The sequence below is a fragment of the Micropterus dolomieu genome, linkage group LG14 (assembly GCF_021292245.1).
Source record: "Micropterus dolomieu isolate WLL.071019.BEF.003 ecotype Adirondacks linkage group LG14, ASM2129224v1, whole genome shotgun sequence".
In the NCBI taxonomy this organism is placed as follows: Eukaryota; Metazoa; Chordata; class Actinopteri; order Centrarchiformes; family Centrarchidae; genus Micropterus; species Micropterus dolomieu.
The window spans coordinates 3,917,145-3,944,765 of record NC_060163.1 but is presented as its reverse complement, the minus strand read 5'-3'; the positions used below and the strand labels follow the sequence as shown (position 1 = coordinate 3,944,765).

General features: G+C 40.3%; 1 protein-coding gene across 1 annotated transcript in view; it reads right to left on the bottom strand.

The window, feature by feature from the left end:
• ca10a (carbonic anhydrase Xa) overlaps window positions 1-27,621 on the bottom strand; it is a 275,302-nt gene that overhangs the window by 32,377 nt on the left and 215,304 nt on the right. The window contains exon 5 of the mRNA XM_046069523.1: window positions 676-861. Coding sequence (XP_045925479.1) covers window positions 676-861 — 186 coding nt within the window. The remainder of the gene's footprint in view (window positions 1-675; window positions 862-27,621) is intronic.

The following is a 27,621-nucleotide window of genomic DNA, read 5'->3' as shown; positions in this document are numbered from 1 at the left end:
GCTGGTTATAGTTGGTTAAGGTACATTTGGTTAAGGTAAGGGAAGGATTATGTTTATGGTTGCGTTTATGATCTGTGATGAGAGATGCATAGATAATGACCTGCAGTCTCTCGCAGTTGGATGTGCGTCACCTTTCTATATAACACTACTTCCTGCTTTGGCAATGAATGTTGGCGGTGAATGTACATTGGCAGGAAAGATATTGACATAACAGATACTGGAATCCAATTGAAGACACAACCTATTGTAGGTATCGGAGAGGGAATGGGGCGTTGGGGTGTACAGGGACAATCATTTTGAGTTAATCACCCATTACAGGTACTACAATTGCACGTGCAATATTTTAGAATGCACACGCAGTTTAGTACTCTTTATTTGGGATGTTAGTAAATCCGGCCCTAAGAGTTTTAAGCAATAGTCCTTTTTGTATGTCTGTGACAATATAAACACTACTACTCAAAGTACTTAGTTTCCACTAAGATGTTATTGAACTATCTGCTCTGACAGGCTCATCATGGCAGAGTTACTGCTCCTGCTGAAATTAGGTGAAAACCGCTGTCTTTCTTCTCCATGCACATGTGCACTTGACTTATTTATTTCTATATGATGACAAGAGTGTGTTTACTTGCATTGCTCTTGGCCAGTTGTACTGTAATTCACACAGAGTGTACACACCTCTCCAGAGAAGGCCTGTCCGTTCAGAAGGTGTTCAGAGCCCTGGCCGTCCTCGCTGCCGAAATGTAGCCGGATCTCCTCCAGGCGATGGCTGTACGTCATTGGCCCTCCAGAGATATTAACCAGATGCTCCTTGTCCAATCGCAGAGAGACATGGCGACCCGTGTTGTACATCGTCCCTCCCACCTGGAGAACAACAACGAGGCAACTTTCATTACACAAGAACACAATCACATTCCCAAGAAGAAACTTAAACTAGCACATCTGTGGAAAAATGATCACCTCAGATCATCCAAAAAAAGAGTTAACATACAGTGTGAAGCGACAGGATTCTCACTGACGTGACAGCACATTAACAGCACGTCATGATGCAGCTAACTCTGCCGTTTATTTAACTTGGTTGGTGTCAAAAAGAGATCAAGAAGAAATAGTTGATGAACATTGTTACTCCAGGCAGAAACAAGAAGAATAAGAGATGTGGGTGTAATGTTATGGGGGATACTAACTTTGTGGTCACATAAAAAAAAAGTCAGTGGAGTCACTCACTTTTTTATGAGAAACTTCTAAAATATAAAGTGTCAGACACAAACACAACACACCTTTTGCCTCTATTTTATGTATCGGGAACACATTCAAATGCTGACCCGCACAACTGTTGCCATGGTTACCACATTATCTTGCATAAATATGTGCATCGTTTAAGCAGTTTGGGAAAACATTTCTTTTTACAGTCGTTTCGATCAGAAGTTGTTTTGCTTTCACACCACAAAGGGACTGTACCAGTTTGTTTTCATCACAGCAAGCAGGTTAGCTGTGAGCACCCTGAGCTTTTCTTGGTCTCCTGCAAATCCTGTGACCTGTGTTTAAAGTGAGCCAATGTAACTTTTGCTGAATAGCTCTCACCATGGACACGAGTGGCTTCTGCAGGGTATTTGTAAAAGCTAACACAAAGTGTAGCAGTAGCACAAGTAGAGGAGAGTCATAAAGTTAGCAAACTGCGTCCGTAATGTCAGGAACATGGCAGAATCCTTTTACATTTTAGACATTAAATCCCTGAGTGAATTACTTTTGGACAAGGATGCATTTTATTGCTCATGAATTCAACTTTTTATTTCTGAGAATGAACATGCTGTTTCTTCTTTCAAACATAACGTTAAGGTGGATGCGCCCACAAGCCACAATAGTTCCAACCTAAAACAAAACCAAACATAATGTGATTGCAGCTCATCAAGCCGTACATCACTTCACCAAAGGGTGACTGCCTACTCAGCTCATAATTTTTTAGATTTCAAGCTATTAATAAGGTTAAAAATATGCATGAGATCCAACCCTGACTCTAAGAAATTACACATTAAACATTAAATAGTTTTGCCACTTGGTACCCGGCTTATGGTCACACACCCCAAAGTGGGTCACTTTGCAGTCTGAACGTAGCCTAAGTGTTAGATTCATGTGCCACAGAGAGGTTTTATGGATGTGGCTTGAACGTAAAAATAAAAATAAATGTATGCTTAAAATCTCCCTTACTGGATATTTTAGGAATGCAGATTTTATCACTGAATGGTTTTGCTGATACACTCAGTGTGAGCAGATTTTGCAGTTTCCTTATTATATTGAGTCAAACTGGATCAAGGTGCCATTCTGTTTCTTTGTAAAGGTATCTGCTGTTGCATACAAGTGGTGCAGTATATAGACATGATTTGGAGGAGAAAAGGTTGCACAAACACAAACTAATTGCTCAAATAATATATTTAGGTATGTAAAATAATAAGTGTTTCTCCCAAAACATCTTTTTATTATTTTATTTCTATAACAAACGAAATTTGACAAGATCTCCAAAATCATGCAAGAAAACTCACTCACAAAAACTTGAAAGGATGTCTACATTGAAAGGGCTATTGGTGTATTTTGTAGGAAAGTTTGCCCTAGTCCCTTTCTTCTGGCTGACTTGACAGAGTAGTGGATCATTTCTTTAGTAAGAGCTTTTTAAAAACAAAAACAAGCGAGGAAAATCAGGTTCTCTTGATGTCTTTTTCAGCTATGTGAGCTTTGGTTTCAGTAAAAAGGAAATGCTGTTGTCTTGCGTTTTTTTTGACAGCTTAAGAATTCAAGTTTTTGTTGAAGCCTGTATCATCAACAGAGCTGATGCAGGAACAGTCCTGAGGGCTTCATTTAATTAGGCAGCAATCTGAGCAGGAGGTAAACTGCAACAACACTTCAACAGACAAACTGAGCGAGTGGAGCCTCAAGTAAAGAAAGGACAGGTATAGATAAAAAAGAGAAATAATCAGAATATGTTCACAATCAATACAAAATCCATGAATAACAATCTTTTGCTTTATTAACCAATCCTTAACGATCTGTAGATCTGTTTATTTAGAATCGGGAGTGGTTTCAAAGCGAGGCATTGATATTCATGCGACGACTTTTGGTGGACTTCCATCGCTCTTATCTGCCTCTTTCTCTCTTCTTCTCTTTCCATTCCCTGTGCTTTCCCTCGTCTCCCGATCTCTCATTCCTTATACCACTGGCTTTCAAAATGATCACCCCGCCCCTCTGCAAATTCCCAGAGAAAGAAGTCTGCCCACACGTTGTAAATATTTTATAGAAGCTCAGAAAAATCAATGATTTGAAAGGAGAAAGAGAGAGGAAGAGGGAGCGATGCAAAGAGGAGATAAGTATGGGGAGAGGAAGGGGAGAGGTGGGATGGATTCAGAGCCCAAAGAGGAAAAGAGAGGAGCGAGTGGAGAAAAGACTTTTAGGTTTCCTGGCCAGGCGGTGAGGGCGAGGTGAGACCCCTGAAAAGGCCAGAAAAAAATCTCATCTCCCTCAAGACCTCCTTTGGCTATTATTCATGGGTTGGAGAAGTGGTGAGATGACTGGAACTCTCTTAAAGCGTCAGAAATAATGAATGTCCAGCAGCCTGGAAATGAAGGACACTGAGATACTAAGCTAAAAATATGCAGCCATGCAAAGACATAGTATTCGCAGCCTCAGATACACTGCATGGCCGAGAGTATGTGTATACCTGAACGTTACACCCATTGCTAAACATCTCATTCCAGAACCATCTGCATTACTATGCTGGAGTTGGTGTAGACCAAAACAGAGCTAAAAGAAGAGTAAATATTAGACATAACAGCAGGACAGAAAGCATTAGCTAAATTTAATGATAGTTGCACACATGATTGACATAATTGACAACTGTATGAGGTCATAATATGTCAGGTGTTTTAAACTTTTGGAGGAAAAAACAAACAAGCAGATGACTGCAGCTTTAAGGTTGTGAAACAATTTTGTTTCGCAAGAAGCCATCTATCTCTTAGGTCAAAGTCACTTTGTTGTCACATCCATCCACCCTGACCTCCTTCCTCAGACTTTTTGCTGTGCTAATAACAGCCTCACACTGTTGTCTGTGGAGATTCTCAGCCATCCAGGTCACGGTATATATGCAACCACGGTCAAGGACTGAACGATGCTACAGAGGTTAAATGACAGCGACTCTCTATCAGTCCAACAGAACTGAAGACGCCTTTTGTCTTCAAGAATTCAAAACACGTTGGTAGAGATGGCTACTAGTGGTCCTTGTCAGGTACACCTAAACATAGATCATATTAGGCATTTGACAAATGCTGTTGTGAGACCTTCCCCATACTGTTGCCACAAAGTTGTGCGCATATGTTGTCTGTCATCATTATCACCGTTATTGTTGACAAATGGGACCAATCGGGGTACTGAAAACAGACCAACAACCAAAAGTGTACAAAAGAATGTGGCCTCACAGCATAATTATGAAGCACAAAAAGCAAAAGAGCAGCTGGAATACAGAGTTTCTCCTGCCTCAAACCCTCACACTATTGCTAATATCTGTTGTTAAGGCTGATTGTTTGTGTCAGGGCAAATGGCTAGAGGCTGGCTGGGAGGCGCGAGTAGTGGAGTGTGGCTAGAATGACACAGGCGAGGGCAGTAATCGTGTTTGTCTTATAGTGAAACAAAGATACAAGAGCATGTACAGCAAAACGCAGCTCCTTTTCTAATTGGTAATTCTTTCATCTCCTGGGATCGATAATCCCCATCTAGTGAAGTGAAGTGCTCGTAAGAGCAAAACAGAAGGGAACATCATGGTAGAAACTGTGCTGCAGATGCTGAAGGGGGGAAAAGAAGTAAAAGAATATGCAAATTTTGAAAAGAAAAAAAAAACTCTGCAGAAGCACAATATTGAAAGACAATGTAAAGGTAAAAATCATTCATATTTTAAGTTACATTTTGAATCTTCTGAGATGGGGTTGAACGAGATCATATTTTGGTACGTTTAGCCAGAAGAATAAATGAATACACACTTGAACAAAACTTACTTACTTCATTTGTCACGTTTCTGCTGTAACAATTACCAGACAAAGTCAATGTGCTGGGAAGGTTGCAAACAAAGCAAAGGCACTGTATTCCAATCTGCTTTCTCATTATTGTCTGGTGTCTCAACACTTCTGCAAGTAGTGAGGTAATTATTACAAGCGGGTTGTGGAGTTCATATTTTCATTCTCAGTGCTGAATGTGTTTCTGAAAATCACTAGCTTATGTACTTCATTCATGAAAATAAACCCAGCCTGTCAGATAAGCAGCGGACTAGCAGTGTTGCTTGTTTATTGAAAAGCACAACTGTACGACAGTCAACAGAAGCACTCGCAGCTTTCCAACTCATCTCATGTCTCATCATTATATTATACTGATTATACTGTCTATATTTATACTGTGGCATCCAAATTACATCAAGAAGGACTTTTCTACACTACAGTCTTTTGTTGTGAGCACTGCCATAAACAGTATACCCAATCATCTTCATGTTCATAGTTCAATTCATGATACTATGCTGCACATAAACATTCATGTGCCCTGAAACTGAGGCTCGCTGAGCTCTACTGATGTACAAAAACCATCAATGAGCCACTCCATTGTGACAGTGAAAGTGTGACTGGTAATGAACACACACACTGTTGTTTATTTTGACTCAGTCCTACACCATCCTGCTGCCCCAGATACTCACTAGAGCACTGAATGTTTATTCATCTGTCACCAAAAATGGTCCCCCACAAATGCGCAATTTCCTCCAGTTTGAGTCATTTTTGGTGGCTCAAACCAAACTTGCTTTGGTAAAAACTACAAGGTCCAGCTTTTTTAGGAAATTATTGAGCCTTTAGAATATAAAACTATATACTGTATTTGTGAGCTATTTATCTCCATCATACGAAAGTCTGAAAGTATAACATATTTTTGGTTTTGGCCTTTTCATAGGATTTATTTTACAGTCTTTTAAGACAACACCCTGATTATGTTTCTGGATTATGATTTTTGTGCTGGTGTGGCTCATAGTATATTTAAATGTGATTTCCCACTTACCTAAAGTTTGTCTGTAATGTAATTCTATATAGTGTACAGTTTTTTGTATAGTGTATATGTGTAGTTTATAGTTGATTGTGGTATTTGCGCTGGATTAGTATCCTAAACGGCGACAAGTTAGCACTAGCTTGCCATTTATGAGTGGTTGTTGTCAAATTACACCTGTCAAAAATCCCGAAAGGGGTCGGATGAATTGTTTACCTATCTATGTGTAGGATTTATTGATAGAGTGTTTTGTGGTTTAAATATTTTCTTTGGTTTTATTCGTTTTCTCCTAACAGCAAAAATGCTCCACTAACCCATAGTACAAGCTGCCCAGCACCAAGACAGTATTAGCAGCTAGCTGGTGAACATAGTGGATCAAACAGAGCTAATAGAAGAGTGAATATTGGACTTACATTCATCACATGGCTCTGTTATTGACTCGCAGGGCTTTTCTTACCACGGCTATGCAGATGACGCCCAACTAATTTTTTCGTTTCCCCCCAGTGAACGCACTTTAAAAAAATGTAATGCAACATAAAATTTGTCATTGTTTTAACTTGTTTCCACTGCCAAGTAGCCAAATATTCGGTTATTGCATTTTTATTGTTTCTCTGCTACCCAACTTCAATCTACCTAAAAGGACACTGCACAACCCTGCACACTGTTGTTCCATCCACACAGGTATTTTCACTTAAAGGTGTGATTGTGGAGAAATACCATAACAAATACCATGATATAGAGCAAACAACGACACATCAGATAATGTTACTAACATTAGCTAGGTTGTGGGTTAGGAAACTGTTGCTACAGTTGATTCTGCAACATGCAGAGAGGACTAGATGGTTTCCCAGAGCCAGCACACCAGCTCCAGACAGCAATACTCACAACTCTCCTGTTACTATAGCTAACATCATAACAACAGCATGTCTTGGCAAACTAGAATGTAAGCTGAATGTCTGTGGGAAAGTAATTTAACCTAACATAGTAATAATGGCTGGAACGGCTGGAAGAGTGTTGTGCGGCTAAGTCCGAACTACTTTGTTTGTTTCACATTTACAGAAAAAAAACAGATTTTCAGCGCACACACAGAAGGAACAGCTAGCAGACCGTGGAGAGAGATTTGCTAAATTTGTCAAAAAGATGTGTATTGGATTAGAATCTCACATCCCATCTTAATTAATCACATTAGACCTCTTCTGAGGACTGTGTGGGTCTGTACAAACTGGGCCTGATTGACATCTTACCATTTCTCCTGTTTGTTTTTTATTATCTGTTGCTGAGCGGGACAACTTGCACCGTCATCATTATAGTTCTTTTTTCACGGCAGACATTTGGACTTGTCAAATAGCAGGAAAAGCACAGGTGTTACTAAAACACATTAATGATGGCTCTGTCCCAGTTAGCCATGACAGTGTGACAGTGAGCCAGCGTGAACAACACCAGGACCCTGAAACTGAAGCAGATAAATTGAAATCCAGCCATCATTCATTTTATTATTTACACCTATTCTTTTGTTACTGTGACATGTCAAAATGTCCTCTGTGAAAAAAAAAGGCAATCATAATGTGTGTACCTGCCTTTAAAGGCCCTGTACACTGTTGGTCCGCCCACACTGGTGTTAATTTGCCTGATTAGACCTGCGTGGGTGTGTACAAACTATCTCCCTGGTTCTCTTGTTAGGGTTGCTGCACCTGTTAGTGTGAAACAACTTACTTCTTTATCATTTTTATATAATACATGCACATGTTTGGTGACGTTATGTAAGTCCCTGCACAGTCCCAGCCTAATCTAACCTGAGCAGAGGTCTAATCAGCTAAGTGTGCAGGGTCTTTAATGTGGTAACAGTTATATTTGCATTGCTACATTCTTAACTCCACCACCCTAAGGTAGGGGTTTTCATACTGGGGTCACAATGTAGTATGGCCGATGCATTTTGGGTGCATTTACACCTGTATTTCATGTAGTCAAGCACTATCCAATAGCAGTCAGATCACCGAATACACATTTTAATGCCAGGTGTAAAGGGGGCCTATGATTGTTAGATTGGCTGGAGGCAGGTGCACACACAAATGCCTGTATGATCACACACATCCATGTTTGTTCTTCTACCTCTGTGAGATGTTTATTTTGTTGACTTTTCCTCTTGTTTCCTAACCCTCAAACAATTTCCTTGACCTGTGTTTCCAACTCTTAGCCCATAAATAACACTGACAAACAAAAAATGTTTTTCCTTCTTCTCATACATATTCAGAAGTACACACAGTTGAGCATGTGGACATGTACTGGCAGCCACTTCAACTAACGATTGTTTTAAAAACACGTCAAAAAAGACAGAGGATGCTGCCAACACGGATTGATTTAGATAGAAACTGAAATCAAGCAAACAGCATCAGTTCTGAGCCTGACAGCTGCCACAACATTTCACACACATACATTGTTACAACAGTCCCAGTTCCAATAAACAGATGCACAGTAGTGAGAAGATATCACAGCCATCAGCAATAGGAGCGCACTGTTTGCTTTCTATGTTTATTAGAGTAAATTACAAAGTGCAACCCTTTTGGCATAGTAACTCATGTCATATGTCACTGCTGTGCGTCTCCTGTAAACCCCCTAATACACCTAATTTGTTCAAGAAAACTAAGCAAGCTTTTAATTTGTTCTAAGAAGCTTCCAGGAGCAATGGAGCCAAAAAGGACAATTGGACAGCGCGCTGGTCCTCCCTTAACAGATAGTGATGATCACGACGCACTACCACATTAGAGGTAATAGCTCGGTGAACGTAAACAAGTCATAAAGGAGATTGTTGACTGTCTGGGGCAGACTTGGTGGTAGCAGGCAGGTACGGTAATAGAAAACATCAGTAGCATGCTGATAATGAGAAAACACAAGGAACATCATCATTATCTGAGCACACTGAGATCAATAGAGTAAATTCCCCTTGTTACAAGAAGAAGAATCCACTAACTACTGTATAACTTCAGCTATTAGGCTGCGGTATTGCTCCGTTATAGAACATTTTGAATATAATTTAGCTGAAAGGAAATCCTAAACCTACACAGAAAAGAACAAGTTGTAATATAGAGTACTGTACATGCCGCCACACAGGGTAAAATAGCTAAATAGTGGAAATGGTGATAAGCTACATTAGACTGTAATTGTTAGATGCACAGATGCTTTAGAGACCAGAGTTTTATTATCTTCTCTAAAGGTCTGCAGATGTAAACACGGCAAAGTATGGCAAGGTTTTTATTAAAAAGATGACTGGTTCTCTTTCATTAAGGTGTGCAGATATGGAGCTATCCATGGAGAATGGATAGAGATAGAGACAGAGGGTATGTTTCTACCAAACACAGGAGGTCAGGAGGGAGAAGAGGGAAGAAGAAGAGAGAAGAAAGAGAGTAGCCCTAGTGAATTAAATATAAGCAGGGCTGTGTGGGTTGCAGCTCAGTGAAGTTATGGACACACATTTCAGTACAGCAGTTCCAGTAATGCAACATGATGAGGGAGATTCAACACAGATCTGAAGCATTTGGAGAGAGATTTCAAGAGACTGTGCTGTCCTCACCAGAAAAACAACAGCATCTGTAGTTCGTTCAAATCAAACCTTTCACCACACAAGAAGACTGACATTGGGCAGTTCTGAAAATATGAATATTATGTTCATTGTCAGTGTTTTTTAATGTTCAGTACTAATATTTGCAAATGCTTTCTTTCTGCAAAAGTATGCATGCAGTCAAAGCCAGGGTGTGCTTTAAACAAACCAGTTAGTGTCTTAGAGTCTTATCTGACCACCGCTAAAGGCAAAAGTACTTGCACCTTTTCCGGACGGCCAAACTCAAAGGTGGGGCATGAAAAACTAAATCGTACTAAGGCAGATAACAGCGAATGCTTTTGGACAGTCTCTCCTCGAAGGCATTCATGGTGTTTCACACATGAAGAGTGAAGAAAAGAAAAAAACAGAGCTTGAGAGAGAAGCTCAAATCCTGCCTACTTTCACACACCTGGCCAAATGTTGCGTGAAGTGGGCATGCTTGTAGGATTTTCAATTTCAGAAAGTTTCAAAAATGGTCAGATACAGTCCCTCCAAAGCCAGCATCAGTAAGGCGTGGGTGAAAGGGCAGTGCCAATCATCCAACAAGCACTTTGAAGCATACGGACACCTTTAAGGTTAGGATCATAGTTATGGCATATTAACTAGTGTGGTCAAGGTTAGGCAAATAAAATATTTGGTTAAGCTTAAGGAAAGATAGTGGTTATGGATTGAATTATTTTTATTGCAGGTCTGTGACAGCAAACATAGGTTTCCCATATGAACATCAGACATGCTACAGGCCCAACACATTCACACATTTACTTTTCACCTTACTATAAAAGACACACTAATTCCTGTGTTAGCACCGTATGTTGGCACTGTACATAAAATGTTAAATGCGGAATCATCCAATATAAATACCATTCCAATGGATACTGGTCTGGTTCAAATGCTTTAAACAACCTATGTGTAAGGCCTATAGCACCACAAAACCTCTTACTGACAATGTGGGTTGGGAGGGTCGCTCTGACTTTGACACCGGAGGCTTCAGTTGACACCCTGCTTCCTACCACGATCTTTCCCTAACCTTAATGAAATAGGTTTGGCCATTGTTAACTTCACTGATTTGTATCTTCTAAAAGCCATTGTTACACCATTTAAAGTTGTGTAACAGTTCCCAGGAATCAGTAAAATGCCTCATTGGTGTTTGACCTGAAATTTCTCATATGACGCACTTTTGTAAGACTCATATGAGCCATTTTGGAAGACCCTGACAAACTAAAAGGTATGAAAACTTGTTGGATGTCAATCAATAGAGTATCTATGTACATGCATGAAAGATCAAAAAATATATTTATAATAGGTCCACTTCATTATTATTCGTGACATTATATGCGACATCTCTAAAATATATGTATTTAGGTCACCCACAAAATGAAATAAATAATAATCAAATCAATAAAATCATTGATTCTGTGTAGTGGGCTTGTAGAGCTAGAAGAACTGCAAGAAATTGGATAAGTTTACTGACACCATGAGACAAGAATTCTATGAAATATTATGATGAAACTTTTCATTTCAGTTTTCACATTTCACTGGAGCATGAAGCAGACTAGATGTCCGAGCAGGCCTCCCTCTATCAACAGAGTCTCTGAATAGTCGGAATAGGCTGTTAAACTCAATGGTTGGAGTAAGCAGCATTAATTAGACCCTGTAAAACATTAGGAAACCAATCAGGCTCCAGTGCCTCAGGGAGCTCATTTATAAAAATGTACTTGGATTCTATTTTTAACTTGATGGTAAGACTGAATGCGCATCATGTACAAAAACAACTTCAATTGTATATTTACACAGACGTAAATCACTGCAGTTAAATGTAAATTCAAGGTATAAATGACAAAAGCACTACATAAAGTCTCCATATATTGTGTATAGACTGTAAAAAACAAACACAACACATTTTTTAAAGATCATAATTCCCTTGAGCCAGAAATTCTTCATTTCCACATCAGGAAAGGCCCGACATCAGCACTAGCCTGGGTAGAAGAGCTGAGAATTCCTTGGCAGTCTCAGTATATTCACATTGGCATAATCACATTTGATTGTAGGATTCCTCCAGAGTATAATGGGCAGTGGCAAAACTAAACCCACAACACTTTGAATCAAACTGCCACGAAAGCACAAAATCCAGATAATACATTTCTCCTTTCAGTAATTCTCTAAATTGTTGGCTGTTGAGAGAAGAAGGCGTGTGAAAACTGCTGCGGAGGCTTCTTTAATGTGACAGCCTAACAGCCTTCTTGAAAACAACGGACTATCCTTCCCCCTTTAATCACATTAGAAGAAAGTGGCCATGGGAACATGTGTGGTTTTACACAGGCAGATTCTTTTGATTCCCAGGCTGAAAGCATATGTTTGTGTCTTTGTGTCCACTATTATCTGGAGACGTCTGATGTGTCAGAATAGTGAATTTCAAAAGAGCCATTGGAGCGTCTCCCGGATCTGGCCATCAAGATGATGGCATTTTAAGATAACTTCTCGTGTCATCAAAACAAGCAAAATAAAAAGCACTGGGACCGGCGTTAAAGGAGGCTTTTGATTCAGCATACCAGTTTAAGTACCTGCCTGAAACACTGTTTCAGCCATGGTTGTCAGGGATTCATCAGTTGAGGTCCCTTCTGAAAGCCTGAGAATCAGTTTGGAAAGGTGTAGTATCTCTTAATCTGCAGCTCTTACTTTCCCCCTCTCTTTTCTCTGGTTCTAGTGTGTTTCAACTTTTCCTAAAACCCTACACCTAGCTTTTTTAGGCCAGTTACTTTAAACCCTGGAGCAGTTTCTCCCTTTGTTGGGTTTGTTTGGACTTGTGAGAACACAAGCATTTCACAGCAGACCAAATCAATTGGACTGAGCTCTTGTTGACAAGGAGGCTTCTTGGTACGCTTCCAAACCAAGCCAGGAGCGCCATTTGGACTGAGAACGTGATCTGAATGCGACACCACCATTTTTGATCTCGCACAATTTTATGAAATTTAAATGTTGTCTTAAAATATAAATGATGTGCTGCATGTTTAAAATGTGCAAAGCCTTTATTCTCATGAAGAAGACAAGTAAAACTGCAAGTAGGCCTGAGGGTGTGACGGTCAGGGTGTGGATGAGTTTGCATGCTCACCTCAAACTCAGACAGCTCAGGTTCAGTTCCCAATTGATATGAAGAAGTTTTTCAAGATTTCATCTGAAGAAAAAGTTTTTACCAATCATGTCCAGCAGTATGAAGAATCCAACCATTATTTATAGCCTGACAAAAATTGACACAAATATAAAAAGAACAGATCAACATTTTCTTTATGAAAGCAAGATCTGAATTAATCTGGAGCTGAAATTAGGTATTTAGCCTAGCTTAGTATAAAGATAGGAGTGAAACAGGGGGAAAGCGCTAGCTTGGCTCTGTCCAAAGATTAAATACATGTGTACCAACACATCTAAAGCTCACTAACACCAACCACTCTTTCCAAAAGCATTGTCACTGGAACTACTCCCAACTGAAGCATTGGGAACACTAAAGACACGTTGCTGCTCAATGCAATGAGAACTACAGCTAAGATTCAACTTAACTCCACTGTTCTGAGGTGGAGGCAGGAATCTCAGAGATAGATATCTTAACCCCTGGACAAATAAAACCAATACCATACAGCGGTTGGGCTCGATCCTGTCAGTGGTGGAAATGGTGGGAGTGTACGGGAAGGTCTTTCTAGGAGTAAAAGTTGGGACAGGACGGTGTTCCTGCTCAGATCTATTCAATGTTCTTTATAGTGCGAATTCGCTTAGAACAGTTTTACACTGTTTCTAAAGCGTATTAATGAAACAAATATTGTGAATTTTTTATTTATTGTGAATGAACGCAGCACAAATCCAGCTACTGTCTATACAGCTGGTGGGAAGGCGTGACATTACAGGGTCCCTGGAACCAGTTCCCACTGCAGTGTTTCTGTGTCAGCGCTGACATCGCTACCAGCTACAGGTGTGCTGGAAGTTGCAGTGATGTTGATGGGTACTAGTCTTGCGTCTCTGACGCGTTAAAATCTGAAAGAACTCAGTAAACTCACTACTGCACCCTATTATCTGTGTTGAAGTCATTGAAATTCTGCTATCAGTGAGCTCCTACACAAACACACACACAGCAAAGTCAGTGGTCAGCAGAGGCCACATTGGAGAAATGAACCAGGTAAAATGAAGAAAACTCCAAGATTACTCTATGACAGGTATACTTGTTACTCTAAGCAAGTGCAATAAAACCTTAGTGAGGAAAAAGTCAGTACTTAATCAGTACACAACAAGCATAAACATGTAAACCTGTGCAAAGCATTTATAGTATATAAAGTCACTTTGCTGCTGTAAACATCACTGTTGTTGCTCTAGAAACAACATTTAGTTATATTTAAAATATTCAATTCTAATCCTCTTCTGAATTTATTCTAATGTAATGTTGATCTTGACTGTTTGACGGTGCACGTTGTTTATTGTTGTTGTTGGACAGGAGAGACAGCATGAGAGCAACAGAGCAGAGAACAGTAGGGGAACATGTTTTTGGAAGCTGAATAAGCAGTGTCACCAAGGACATAAATACTAGATCTTGGTAATCTTTGTAATTTTCAATAACTAAGATATTTTTGATGCAGCTCTCATGATAATGAGCAAAATCTGTGCCTGGAATATCCCCCCATTCTTCTGTTCTTAGTGTGGTCTTGTGTTGAGTTTTGAGAACATTATTTCAACATACTGACTCAGGGAAACATTGAACACACTGAACGTCTGACCAACGGAACAAAACATTGCTGAGAACATGAAACTCTTTCACAGGTCTCCTCAATGGTCATATTAATAGGATATTATGCTAATGAACATATGACCCTGGGAACATTGGACCTGTGAGCTTAGGACCCTGGGAGTATAGGATCCTGAGAGTATAGGACCCTGGGAACATTTGCACTTTTTGTCATTCCTGCCACTGCACTAGCTTTCACTACGCAGCCGGCCGGCCAGATTAGCTGTCTGTAACCACCTCTGGAAATCAAATAACAGCTGATAAGGCAGAAAGGGGGAAGGCAAAGAAAAGCTAATGTCATAGCTTTGCTATCTGATAAGTTGATTGCAATCAAAATAATGGACAAGGGCTCTGTTTTGGAATTCAATACAGGAGAGTTCAGCTTGTTCCCAAATTCAGAAGTTCTCTCAGCTCTGGCAAGGTCATATTTACGTATAAAGTGTACAAGTATCGAGAGGGTGAATAAAAATAATAGACTTTTTCTTCACTCCCACTTTTCTGACATTGTAGTGCTTACCTCAGGGCAAAGACAGGCAAAGGCAACCAATAGCTTTGATGGAAGACAGGTACGGCAATAAATATTTGATGCTATTGACGGGTTGTTGTGCTCAGAATGAGAGTTATGGAACTAGTACACCCTAACATAATAGAAGGTAGTCTCTTGCCAGCGAACTGACTCCGCATCTGTGTTTACATTAATCATTGGAAGAGGTGATATCAGGTCTAAAAGCTGATATTGATTCAATACTTTGATCCAGAAGTACTTTGAAAACCTGCTGAGCCAGTTAATAATACAGCCTTTTAAATGCAATTAGCTCTGAACATCAGGGATAGAGTTTTAACAGATGCTACAGAGAATGATGATGAATAAAAGGAAAGTTAATCTACATACTACAGAAATGCACATTTACATAAAAATGTAACCTTCCTTTAAAATAAATGGAACAGGGATAAAACAGAATTCAAGAATGGTTATTTAACCTGCATGTAAACCAATATGGAAACAGAAATAGGAATATCAGTTTCTGAAACCATCTGGCTGTCGTTTCTCCACTTTGATACTCTTCCCACAGGCTCTTGGATGTTTCTCTCCTCCAAGCAAGTCTTGCTGGACAAAAAAGTAGAGGAGAGGAGAAGGAGAAGGATGAGGCATTCCTAGCCTTCTGTTCCCAGCAGTAACTTCATCAGCCTCAGTGCTTTCTGGCTGAGTGACTGTGTGCAGGTGTAAAGTGGCATCCGTCGAGCCCCTGATTAAGACCCAGTCTATGCCAGCAAGATGACAGCACAGCAGAGGGCCGGTAAGAAGTGGCGCTCTGGAACCTGTCCCACAATGCCATCTGTTTTGCTCATGAGCCACGTCACGGAGGGTAAACGGAGGGAGAGCGGCAGCAAGGCTCACACACATGATGGAAAGAGAAACTCACACATGCTTTTATTCACACAAACACAGGAATGTGGAGACAAACTACAAGCCCAGGGGTTCCTCTCATAACCCTGGTGTAAAAGAGCTTTTTATTTGCTTTCTATGGTTATAGTAAGGCATATCTCCAACACCTGAAACATTCTTTCATCCTGTTTGCAGCTATAAATATTTTCTGTATTATTTCAATATGATTGCAGTGGTGGAAAGTAATCTAATCTCTAATAATCACCTGACTCTGATGGTCATCTCAGAGTCATGCTGTTCACGTCAAAATCAGCAATAACAATCCAATATGATTTATCCTTTATATGATAATGCATTATAAGTACTTTGTACCTCAGTTTATTTTGCTAATACTATGTACTATGCAGTACTGTCTGTAGTATGGCTATTTTACTAAAGTAATGACTGACTTTTTGCCATCAGTGGCTTAATTTGGACAGGACAGGATATAGTCCCTTTCTCCTTTTATAAGCATAGCTTTCCTAATGTTGCTTCCCAGTTTTAGAGATACATGTTGATGCTGCTCAAGGACATTTATCAAGTTCTTCAACTTTCCATGCCAATCCATCAAATTCTTTCAAATGGAAATCTACTCAGTTTAGTGATTCACAAGAAATGCTCTGATCACCCAACACGCCCTCATACCTAAACGACAAAATATGTTGATTGTCAGTTGTCCCAAAATGACATATATAACCGTTGAAAAAGTACCAGTCCAGTGACAGGCTACCAGACTGTAGTATGACCTCTGTGAAACGGTCATAGTTTGGCAGGTTTTAGAATCCAAAACTACTTGGTTAGGTTTTGGAAAAGATATTAGTTTGGGTTAAAATTACGTAAGTCATGTGACATAAGTAACATAAGTAACGTAAGTCACCTATTTAACGTTATTTAACTTAAAATAATGGAGCATTCCATTTCCGACTGTGAAAGTCAGGAGAACCGCTATGCAATACCCCGACTTTGTGATCCAAGATAGCTCCGAGTATCAACAGTTAGTGATAGCTGTAGTTTATACTGTTTATTAGCACTTTTGTGTACTTGTGTCTCTCAGAAATTTTCGTACACAAAGTGCTGTCCAGCTGCTGTCCAGCTACTGTCTGTGGACGTTTTTCTACAGTGTTTCGTATGAGTAAATACCGCACAGTGCGTTCTTTTATTAACCGGCATAACAATGGCTAATCTGGCTAGTTGTAAACAATGGCTGGCCGAGCGAGGTTTTCCGACTTGTTAACCGGAACCCCTTCAACTCGGGGGTGACATCATTCCTAGCTCTGACCTCTGACTTCCAAGGTAAATGGAACGCACCTTCAAACCCAAGTCTCCTGGATTAAAGACCTGAATTTATTTGATCCATCCATCCATCCATCCATCCACCATTTCATGCATACAAATGAAGCTCAGCATAAAGTCAACCAGGAAGACTACCTTTATGCTTCATTCGTTTATAACTGACTTTCTCTCATTCATTCTCTCTCTCTTCTCTCTTTTCACACACCCCTTTTAAACGCCATGATGTCACAATGGGGCTTAATCACCACAGACATTCACATTTTCCATATCCAGCATACACATGTTAAATGGCTGAAATAAATTACTTACTTACTAGATGAGGAAAGGAGGTCAGGATTAAATTCAGTTAGCAGAATACTTGTAGTTTACCTTTCTAGTAAAATACAACAACAGCTGCAAAGTTGCACTAATCAATGTTTTTATTAACAAATGATTAAATGACAGTGGGCTATGTAAAAAAAATTGTCAGTAGTGACAAATCCACAGTGAATAATCACCAACTCTGCAGTTCTGCTCATCTCTACAGAGCACTGAGACCTCTTTTAGCTCGTTGTTTTGATTTTCTGTGCTGCATAACCTTTTGTCTACTCATAGCTCACTGCTGGAGCTCTGCAAGCTGCTCTGACTGATCATTAGCATTCAGACAGCGTGTGGGACTGCAAAGCTACTGTCGGCCTACTTATCATTGTGGGGTGGTTAAAAAGCAGAGCCATATGTATGCGTCAGGCTGCATGGAGTACTGTATCGTATCTCCCTGCGAAGATCTGGATTCATACCACAGCTCCAGCTGCTTTACTGCGGGAAAACGCTGAGGCCATTTTTCAAGTGGAAAGCCCTGTATTTGTGTTTTGTACAGAGTTTTGTGCTCTGAGTGGTTTAGGAAGCACTTAAGCAGAACAAAGCCTTAGAGTAACTATTGTCATGATTGAACTTGGGAGGCAGTCATTTAAAAATCACTTTAGCAACTTTCCAACAACACATTTGAAGATGAGGACATTAAACCAAACAGATTATGGCACTGACATACTGTACTGTCATGCTTTCTGGGATTTACCTTGATACACAAAGTACCTCAGTCTGAGAGCTTTATGAGCAATCACAAATTACATAAAATGAAGATATAACATTATTATTTTGGTCAGAAGACAGAGAGCTGAAGTGGAAAAGGAGGGATGAGTGGAGAGGAAAATAGCAAGGGTGGGGATGGAAATCAAAGAGATGGAGAAAAAAACTTGTCCTCATGATGTGTCTTAAAATAGGTTAGGTCGCCCACACAGACACTCCTGGGTACTTGGCTGATTTATTTATTTTGTTTGTGGTAAGGAGCGATCCACTGGGCATTGTATGAGGGGAAAGCCCTATACCTGGCCCTCAGGCTTTCTTTTTGCAGCTAAGGCAGCAGTAACTAAATTTAAACCCCCACTTTTTCACATCATTATCACCCTGCCTTTTTTCTGGGAGTGCAAACTGAGAACAGCTACACAGCTGGTTTCTTAGTGGCTGGAGTGTGTTTCAAAGCTCAGAATCACAGAGAAACCCGGTGATCTGAGCTGTGTAAAGCCCATGGATGGTAAAGGCCCGTGGGACTGCACTGCACGATAGAATAAAGACTGCGGACAATAAGTTCCAGCGTGATTTCTATCAGATTCACCGTTTGTGTTTGCATCTCGAGGCTACAACAGAAAAAGACAAGCAGGTTAGGTTAGGATCATCGACAAGCAGAAAAAGAAGCAAGAATAGCCTCCGAAATGAGTGTGTGCTAAGTGGGGGAGAGATGAAAGAAGAGGTTCAGGGATGCTGCTCAACTCGTTGGTTGCACAGCTCAAAACACAGTGGAATCAAAGACTTAGAACTGAACCAGTGAAACAAAGGGAGGAAAAAAGCGATGAAGGCACGAAAGCAGGGGCCTTCTATCGTTTTAAAGTGTTTTCACATCATCTGTTGTCGATTGAAGTCGGGACGCTGACGTAAAAGGGCTTGTTGCAGACTCATTAACACAAGAAACAATGGCAACAGAGGCAAAGGTTTCAAAGTTGATTCTGTAGATGCTATGCTGCAGTCCTGTTTGAATACTGATTTAATCTGTAAATATTCTATTCGCATTTCTCCTTTTGCCAGGATCAGACTACAAAACATTTATGTGTCCCAAGCCAAGCCTTCGTCAATACCAACAAATCCCATTGTCAAATCTGCTTTACAACCAACAAGTCCTAAGTCAAACATGTCCAAATCCAATCTCTGGCAGACTGATTCGAAGTATCTGTATCAGGAAAATGAAGAGTGAATCGCAACACACTTTTATACAACATCATCAGTATTTGAGTGAGACTATCAAGTCGTTTCAAGTCAAAAGACTCCAAGTGTCCAAGTGAAGTCACAAGTCTTAAACTCAACGTTTACTTGCAAGTCTTTTTTTGATTTTGTCAGGTCAAGTCTAAAGTTTTAAGATTTGTGACTTGAGTCTGATTTGAGTCCAAGTGAGTCCACATGGCCCGCCTCTCCTATCAGAGCAAAAAGCTTTTCTTTTCTAAACTGTTATTCCATTAGTTCACAATTTGGAAAAGGGGTGGAAGAAGCGATTTACTCTCATTAATGCCCGGGTCAGCAGGTGCAAGATAGGTGTAGCTAACATGGTAAATGCTAAGATGCTAATGGTAGATGCTCCATCAGTGACTTCTGCGTTCACTTCAATGAGGTGTGTGTGAAGTTCTACTGCTGTTTGGCAACAATCCCTGCCATAGATGTGACTGCAGGCCACTCTTTCAGCTCCAAATGTCTGAAACATTTGATGAGCTCAGTGGGACACAGAGACTGAGGGGACTGGTTAGAGAGAACAAGACTCAGAGAATGTCACTCAGACAGGTAACAGGAACAACACACTCTGTGATGGCTGTAACTCTTTCTCTCCAGAGGAGAATGGCACTGTTGCCAGGCAACATAGTGTTGTGTGCTGCTCCCTTTTTCCTTTAACATGTGTGTTTGTGAGCTGCAGCCTCTACGGAGTTTGTATTATTCATACATGAACGTGTTGTCTGCCATGGTGATGATTTACTCTGCTATTAATTCTATTAGAAGTGTTATGCTATTTAATTTCTCTAGCTTTTACAGTTTTTACAACGCACTTTTTTATATTTAATGTATATGTACAGTATATTTGCCGATTGTTATGAACTCCTGCCCACACATGCAGTTGGGGAGGTTTATTAACAGTGTCCTCAGTGTTATCTCGCTACTTTTGTTTACCTTCTCGCCAGTCCTTGATTAGTGATTCCTTTTCAACAGATCCTCTCATGGACTGACATCCCCAGTTACCTGGGATTTTGTGCCGCAGCCAAGAACAATGTGAGTAATACGGTGCCAAAAATTGGGCTGTACAAAAAACTGAAAGGAAAATAGGAATAATCACCCAAATGAATTCCTGGATTTCCACCTAGACAGCAGGCATATATTTCTAGTTAATACATGAAAACCCCTGCAGTCGTACCAGGATATAATAACAGCCTGGATTTATAGACCTCTGTAGGTGGACCTTAAAAAAACTGCAAAGATTGGTGGCGCATTACTCTGGTGCAGCCCTATTTGATATAGGTTGGAGGTTTATGATTGCAGCACTAATGTAGTCTAAAAAACAACTGACTGCTGTTGTAACACGTACAGAAACGAAAGTCACAAAATACATCATACTAGTAAAAGTCTTAATGGAAAATGTAGCTCTACAGATCTGTATATTTCTTGCAGAAAAAGATCAAAGATTCCAGATGTCAGGAAGCATGTCACATGTATGTAAAGCTTAAATTCAAGCTGTGCTTTGTAACCCCATTAAAATTCATCACTGTCACAGTATGAAAAGATGTGAGATAAAACAGAAACAAGAACCACCTCATTCTCATTCATTTAACAGGCATTTCCTTTTATTTCGGTGCAACACGCAACACACAAACAAAACTGAGTATGATTATTAACCCCATGACTACTGTTGCAGCAGCCAAGTTGCATATTTAAATCACAAAATTAAACAGTGTGAAGATACTTGACGGGGGAGATATGGAATAAAATATAATAACAAATATAAAAATAAAATTAAAAAACTTTAAAGCTGCACTGATCCACTTTTTTAGTAACGAATGTTTAAAAATGTTCAAATGACTGTGAGTAATGTGAAAAACCCACAGAGAATAATCAACAACTCTCCTCTTTGAGCTCATTGTTTTGATTTTTAGGCCTCAAAGCTCTGCTGCAGGAAGCCGGTTTTGCGCGAAAAAGCCAGTGTGCCCACACTGTATTTTACCTACCCAGCATTAAACAAGCAACTAGCTAGTTAACAAAGTGGCACATGCAGCTGCTAAAGAACCGAATATCATACTCTAGGTGGTTGAGACCAAAACAAAGCAAAGTGAAAAGAGAATATTGTGTGCATTAAATGGCTCGAAATACAACTTAACTAATTGCTAATCTTGTTCTGTGTCTGCTTGAAGTAGTCAATCGTTAGCTAACACATTAGCATAGCATGTTTGGGAAGGCGCAATTAACAATGATTATAATGACTGAAATGTGAAAGGGGTCGCTTGTAGTGACAAATCCACAGAGAATTGTCACCTGATTCTAAAGTTCTTCTTAGATTATTCAGTGTTTTCAATGAGAGAGTGAATATTGGACTTTTACCAAGGAGTCAGAAAGACAATCCCAAAAAATGCTAAAAAAATGAATGAACAGTATAATAATGTGAGTCAGAGAGTGTTAATGTTACAGCCACAGACTAATAGCAATGTATTGTACAGACTGAAATGTATTTGCTCTCATGGATTCCTGATACTGTCAGACAGTTGCTGGGTGACGGAGACATCAACATGCCAGTCATACTGCATTTCCAGCAGCCCGAGGCCACTGACCACTGATCCATGGGACACACTGAAATGGCCAGGGTCAATATCTCTTACGCTAATGCTCGATCGATACCCAGTGGCATCCCTAGCTTCCTTGAGAGCCAGTGTTAATTGATCGCGACAATCGAGCCGAGTTGACTAGCAGCGCTAATGTCAGTCAATGGGGATAGCTGGGCGGCAGCTGTATCAAGGTAATCACTTCTACATATCTGTAATGTGGAAATGATGGCCGTCATTAAGCATGTCTGTTCTGTGGCTGATGGATGTTGGCAATACTCACCACCAATGATCAGCAACTGTGATGTAGTATGGCCCCGCCTTGCTGCATTTAAATGATTCCAGTACAGCGAGGAAAGAACTGGGTTGTCCAAACAGATGAGATAACTCGGACACTTCTGACAGCACATTCTTCATCCTGCTGCATCCGTTGCTGTGTGTGCCAAACTTATTTAGATAGTAGTGGCATCATTATGCAGGACCTCACTGTCAACTTGGAGACTGTGAAGAACTGATTTGCTTCAAATTCATGCTTCAATATTCATTCAAAGTGGAAAGAAGTGCACTTTAGAGACTATTGAGCTATATCTCTGTCTATCCTCTCAAATCCATTATGGTAAAACTCCCTCCACTCCTCCAATGTATTGGCATTCTGATGGGAGGCATCCCTTTTCACACACCTCTACCTTTTCCTTTTTTCACCTTTATTCCTAAACAAGTCATTGCAAAGTAAAACATCAATGTCTTGTCTTTGGGGAGAGCACAGAGCGAGCTTTGAACTAAAACCTTCCTGTGAATAAGACTAAGACCTACCTACCCCCCCCCCAAAAAAAAAAACAAGAAAATAGCATGCACACACACACAGACACACACACACCATCAAACCCATGGGATCCTCCAGCTTACTAGGATGCTAAACCAGCTGCGAGATGCTCACCACGGACGGATAAAGCCTAATCATTGCCACACACTCAGCCTGAACACACATGCGAAGGCACACATCCTCCAATTTGTGTTACTGTTTATCTTGTGAGAAAGAAGGACAGACAATGCACTGTAAAAAAGAAGTGTACGTAACCATGACATCACCTCGAGTCGGGCATTTTGGCCATTGCCATCTTGGTTTTTAGAACCAGAGTGACCATATTTGGAAGAGAGGGTATAACTGGGGAGGGATACGCATTGCTACACCAGACAGGTCTCCGTAGTAGCGTCGATGACAAGGTAACCATGCCCTAAAGCATACCCTGCTTTTTGTCAATTTTACTCAAAATGGGTCCATCATTTACTTATTGATCTTATTGAGGAAGACCTGAAGCTAGCAATCAAGACAATAAACTCATTAGAAAGTGTTTAATGAGGTAATAAATCAAGTGAGAAGTAGGGTCATTTTGTCATAGACTTCCGTATAATCTGACTTCTTTTTGCAACTAGTGGAGTCGCCCCCTGCCAGCCATTAGAAAGAATGCAGGCATTACTTTTCAGGACCAGAAGTTCCTGCTTTGAAATGATTGATTTTTACCCTCCTAAATGAAAAGGATAGTTTGGCATTTTGCAGATTTGCGTTAATTTACTTTTTGAGACTGAGATGAGAGGAGTAATTACAATATGTTGGATTGTGGTTTGTCTAGCTTAGCAAAAAATTGGAAGTGGGCAAACAGCTACTATGCAAGCCATGTCCAAAGTTTAAAAAATATCCTTAGAAACAACTTTGACAGAACATGAACATAAATTTCTGTCTTGCATTATTCACTCAAATTTGACCACTAGACTGTTTTTGCAGTCTGTTTGTTTGCCCCAGTCACTGTATTTCCTATCCAATATCCTTTGACCGTGTCAGTGCAAAGGGTGTCAGCCTCTGAACTCCTGTTCTTTCTGTTTCCTCCAGTCTTTCTCTTTTTTCCTTTCGTCTCTGTAGATTTATAGACACCTAAAGCCCTCGACATTTTCAACTTGGATGATGTCATTTAGCCTCAATTTGAACTGCCTTGGGCAAATTTGCATATAGTTGCGCACGCGCCATCTTTCCAGTGACTATGCAATTGTGCCACACCTAAAATTCAGTTCAGGTTCTTTCTGAATGCATCTTAAAGCTCAGTAATAAACATGTTTAACCTGCAGATAAAGAGAAATGTGAAAATGATCATCTAGACCACAGGTCAACCCAATGCCAGCGCACTGGATAAAAAAACTTCCTGCAGCATAGACCACACCATGCAGTGGATAATATATATATATTATCCATATATATATATATATGTTATGTTTTATTCTCAGTAACAATCATTAACAATCATCAGGTGCCAATATGAACAATGTAACATGCAATTGCTCTGCTTAGAAAACATCCATTGTCAATGATCTTTGAACTGACCTGAAATAAACGATTCAAGTCAGCAAAGTGAATAGTAATTTGTGTAAATGTATTATCCAAAGTGAACTGTTCCTCTAAAACATATTTAAATAAGGAAAGAAACAGAGAAAAAAGAAAAAGAAAAGGGAACTGAATGAGGGAGGACATTGAAAGCAAGTCACACACACTGAAGCCTAAGGGAAATATGGTTCTGCTTCTGCAGATTTTGATCATTACTTTCTTTCTTTCTTTCTTTCTTTCTTTCTTTCTTTCTTTCTTTCTTTCTTTCTTTCGTTCACACACACACACACACACACACACATACAAACTAGTAGACTCTTATTCACTAGTGGCAGCGAGGGAAGGGAGTAACGTTACACCCATGCATACACACATGCACCACTCCCTTGGCCTTTTGCCACCTTTCCAGGAGTGCCATCAAATCTTGAAATATGTACACATTTGCACTCAGACATCCCAGTTTAACAGGTCATCTTGATGCTCAGCCATGTACAGACTCAATGTGTTTTCCTTCCTTCTTTACCACAGTGACTATGTGTTTACATCTGTGAGCTCTCCGGATTCTAACTAGAGCATGTTTATGGAAGCATATTTTCACACCCTTCCCAGCCACATTATCACCTCTATGTCTATGTCTCTATGTTCTTTGTAGCACCTCACAGCAGCTTGCATTATGTAAGCTCCACAGTGTGTGTGTATGTGTGAGAGAGGGTTTATTGCCAAAGCACTTATCCCTGCATCGGTTGGCCTCTTTGCCACCGGCCAGCGGTCACTGTCAGCTCTTCACACTCGCACATAAAGTAGAAACATATAGTAGAAACATAAGCTGACCCTGTCACTCACCAGACGTGTGCTACACTGCTCTCAAGGGCAGCCCAGGTGATATGCATGGATTGAGCCGTGGTATTCTGGGATTACAAGCCAAATGTGACTTTAAGGACAATGTTCAATTTGTGATTAAAAAGAGGAGTGAGCGAGGTTAATACAGCATCTGTCCTGTAAAGGCTGGATTCTTCCGTACCTGGCTGCATCACGTTCCGGCTGCGATGCGCTGCAGCTGAAAGAGGTAATTCTAGTCAAGGTTTGCGATTCCACCAGATGTTTCCTGAAGCATCCCTCAAGGGGCGCTCACGGAGAGTACGTGGCTAGTCTACTTTGCCGGAAGCAGATAGAACCGCATGCAGTGCATGTGCACGGTGGCCTAGTGGATAGCACTGTGGCCTCACAGTTTGAACCCCGGTCGTCCCGGCCTTTCTGTGTGGAGTTTGCATGTTCTCCCCGTGTCTGCGTGGGTTTTCTCCGGGTGCTCCGGTTTCCCCCACCATCAAAAACATGTTAGGTAGGTTCTCCAGTCAGTGCCGTTTGACCTAGCACTGCATGGCAATCTGGAGTATGTCCCCGGGTGCTGTACAGCGGCTGCCCACTGCTCCCTTCAGGGATGGGTTAAATGCAGAGGATGAATATGTGTATGTGACAAATAAAGTACCTTTGAAAAAAATAACAAAGTACCGGAATGCATGGGGTTCTATGGAATCAGCCAGGTCTCTAGTCATAATTTTTAGCATTTTTTTTTTGACACCAAGAAAACAACATCAGTCGTTTTAGCCAGTGCCTCAGAACAACATCTGTTTACGATACAACAGTGACAATGCCCTCTAGTGGCCATAGTAAGGACACGTACGGAGGGGGTCAGGGTGGATAGTTGGGTTGTATTGTATGCCTCATGCCAATAAAGCCACTTGATTTGAAACTGAACAGAAAGGACGCAACTCTCTCTACTTGGCTCTGGAGCAGCTGGAGCCATGGCGTAGGCTAAAGCAACTAGGACTATGGTGGAGCATGTGGCAGAAAAACCTCAGAAGTGTCCAAGAAAAGTTTCTGATGATCCAGATAAAAAAGAAAATCAGCGTGCAGAGGAAGGATTACAGTCAATAAAAAAAAGCAATGGATGGTGAGGACAAATGCAGATAACTGTTGATGTAGCTTTTCCTCACTGGAGAACACTGAGAGAAGATAAATAAGGGCACACACGATGTCGTGTAACTGCTCTTGGACAGGTTGGTATTTGTAAAATATGTGGAGATGGCTATGTAGCTATTGCATTTACTCTACCTAAACTTATTGTCCTACTGTGAATATGCCTCTGTTTTTTGCACATGCCTTTGCTCCTCCTGCTTCAACAGTGTCTCCTTAAAGTGGATATACATATACATATATATATATATCAATAAATACAATATCCAATTTTAGCAAAGAAAGCAATAGATTAGTAATTGTATGGCTATGTTTAGTCATCTCAAAACAGTTGGTTAAAGATAGGAAAAGATGGTCATAGCAATGAAAATAGCTAAATTGTGAAAATAGTTTTCAATATTTAATCAAAAAAACTATTCATAAGACGCAAACCCCTGTCCTGTGCTGTGTTTGCTCAGCACCCACTCTGACCACCTCCCTGCCATTGCAGCAGAATGCAGCACTTCCTGGAGTGGACACAAACTTTGCCAGTGAACAAAACTCAGACAATAATTATATGTCTTCCAAAATGTAGGGGTACATTTTGTAGTATGTAAATATGCTTTATAAGTACCCATCTGGCCAGAGCGCTACTATCAGCTTAATTATATTTTGCTTTTACATTTGCTGCATGTCAGTTAGTTTGGGGTGATGTGATGCTCCATGTACTGTAAGCACAGTATCAATTTTTTAAGATCTTTTACTTTTGACAAAAGGTTTGGCATGGCACATGCCTCTAATTACCCATGAGCCTCAGACCTGTTATGGAAAAGGCACAAGTCAGTAGCAGAGAAATAAAATCTTTATTCTTTTAGAATAAAACACCGCACCACAAGTGCTGAACTCACACAAATTTCCCCCAGAAACAGAGAGTGAATCAATTTAAGCTGCTGAATGTTTTATCAGGTTTCTACCATGTGTAATCTTTAACTTCTGACCACCATTAGTGGTGTATGCATACACTTGTAAGTTTAGTGATTGATCTTTATAATCATTGCTTGACTTCTTTACTTCACGTTTAGCAATAGACCAAAAGGTGGCTTTGAAGATGAGCAAATAAGTTAGGACATTTATGGTTCTGCACAGTACTAGGTGCCGGTCACCTCACAATAGGTTGGTTTCCATCCCCCTGTTTTATGTGCATCCATTAGAAACACAAAAAATTTGAATAAAAGGTTTTGAGGCTTGGCTGTGGTGGGAGAGTAGGTTTATCAATAAAAGCAA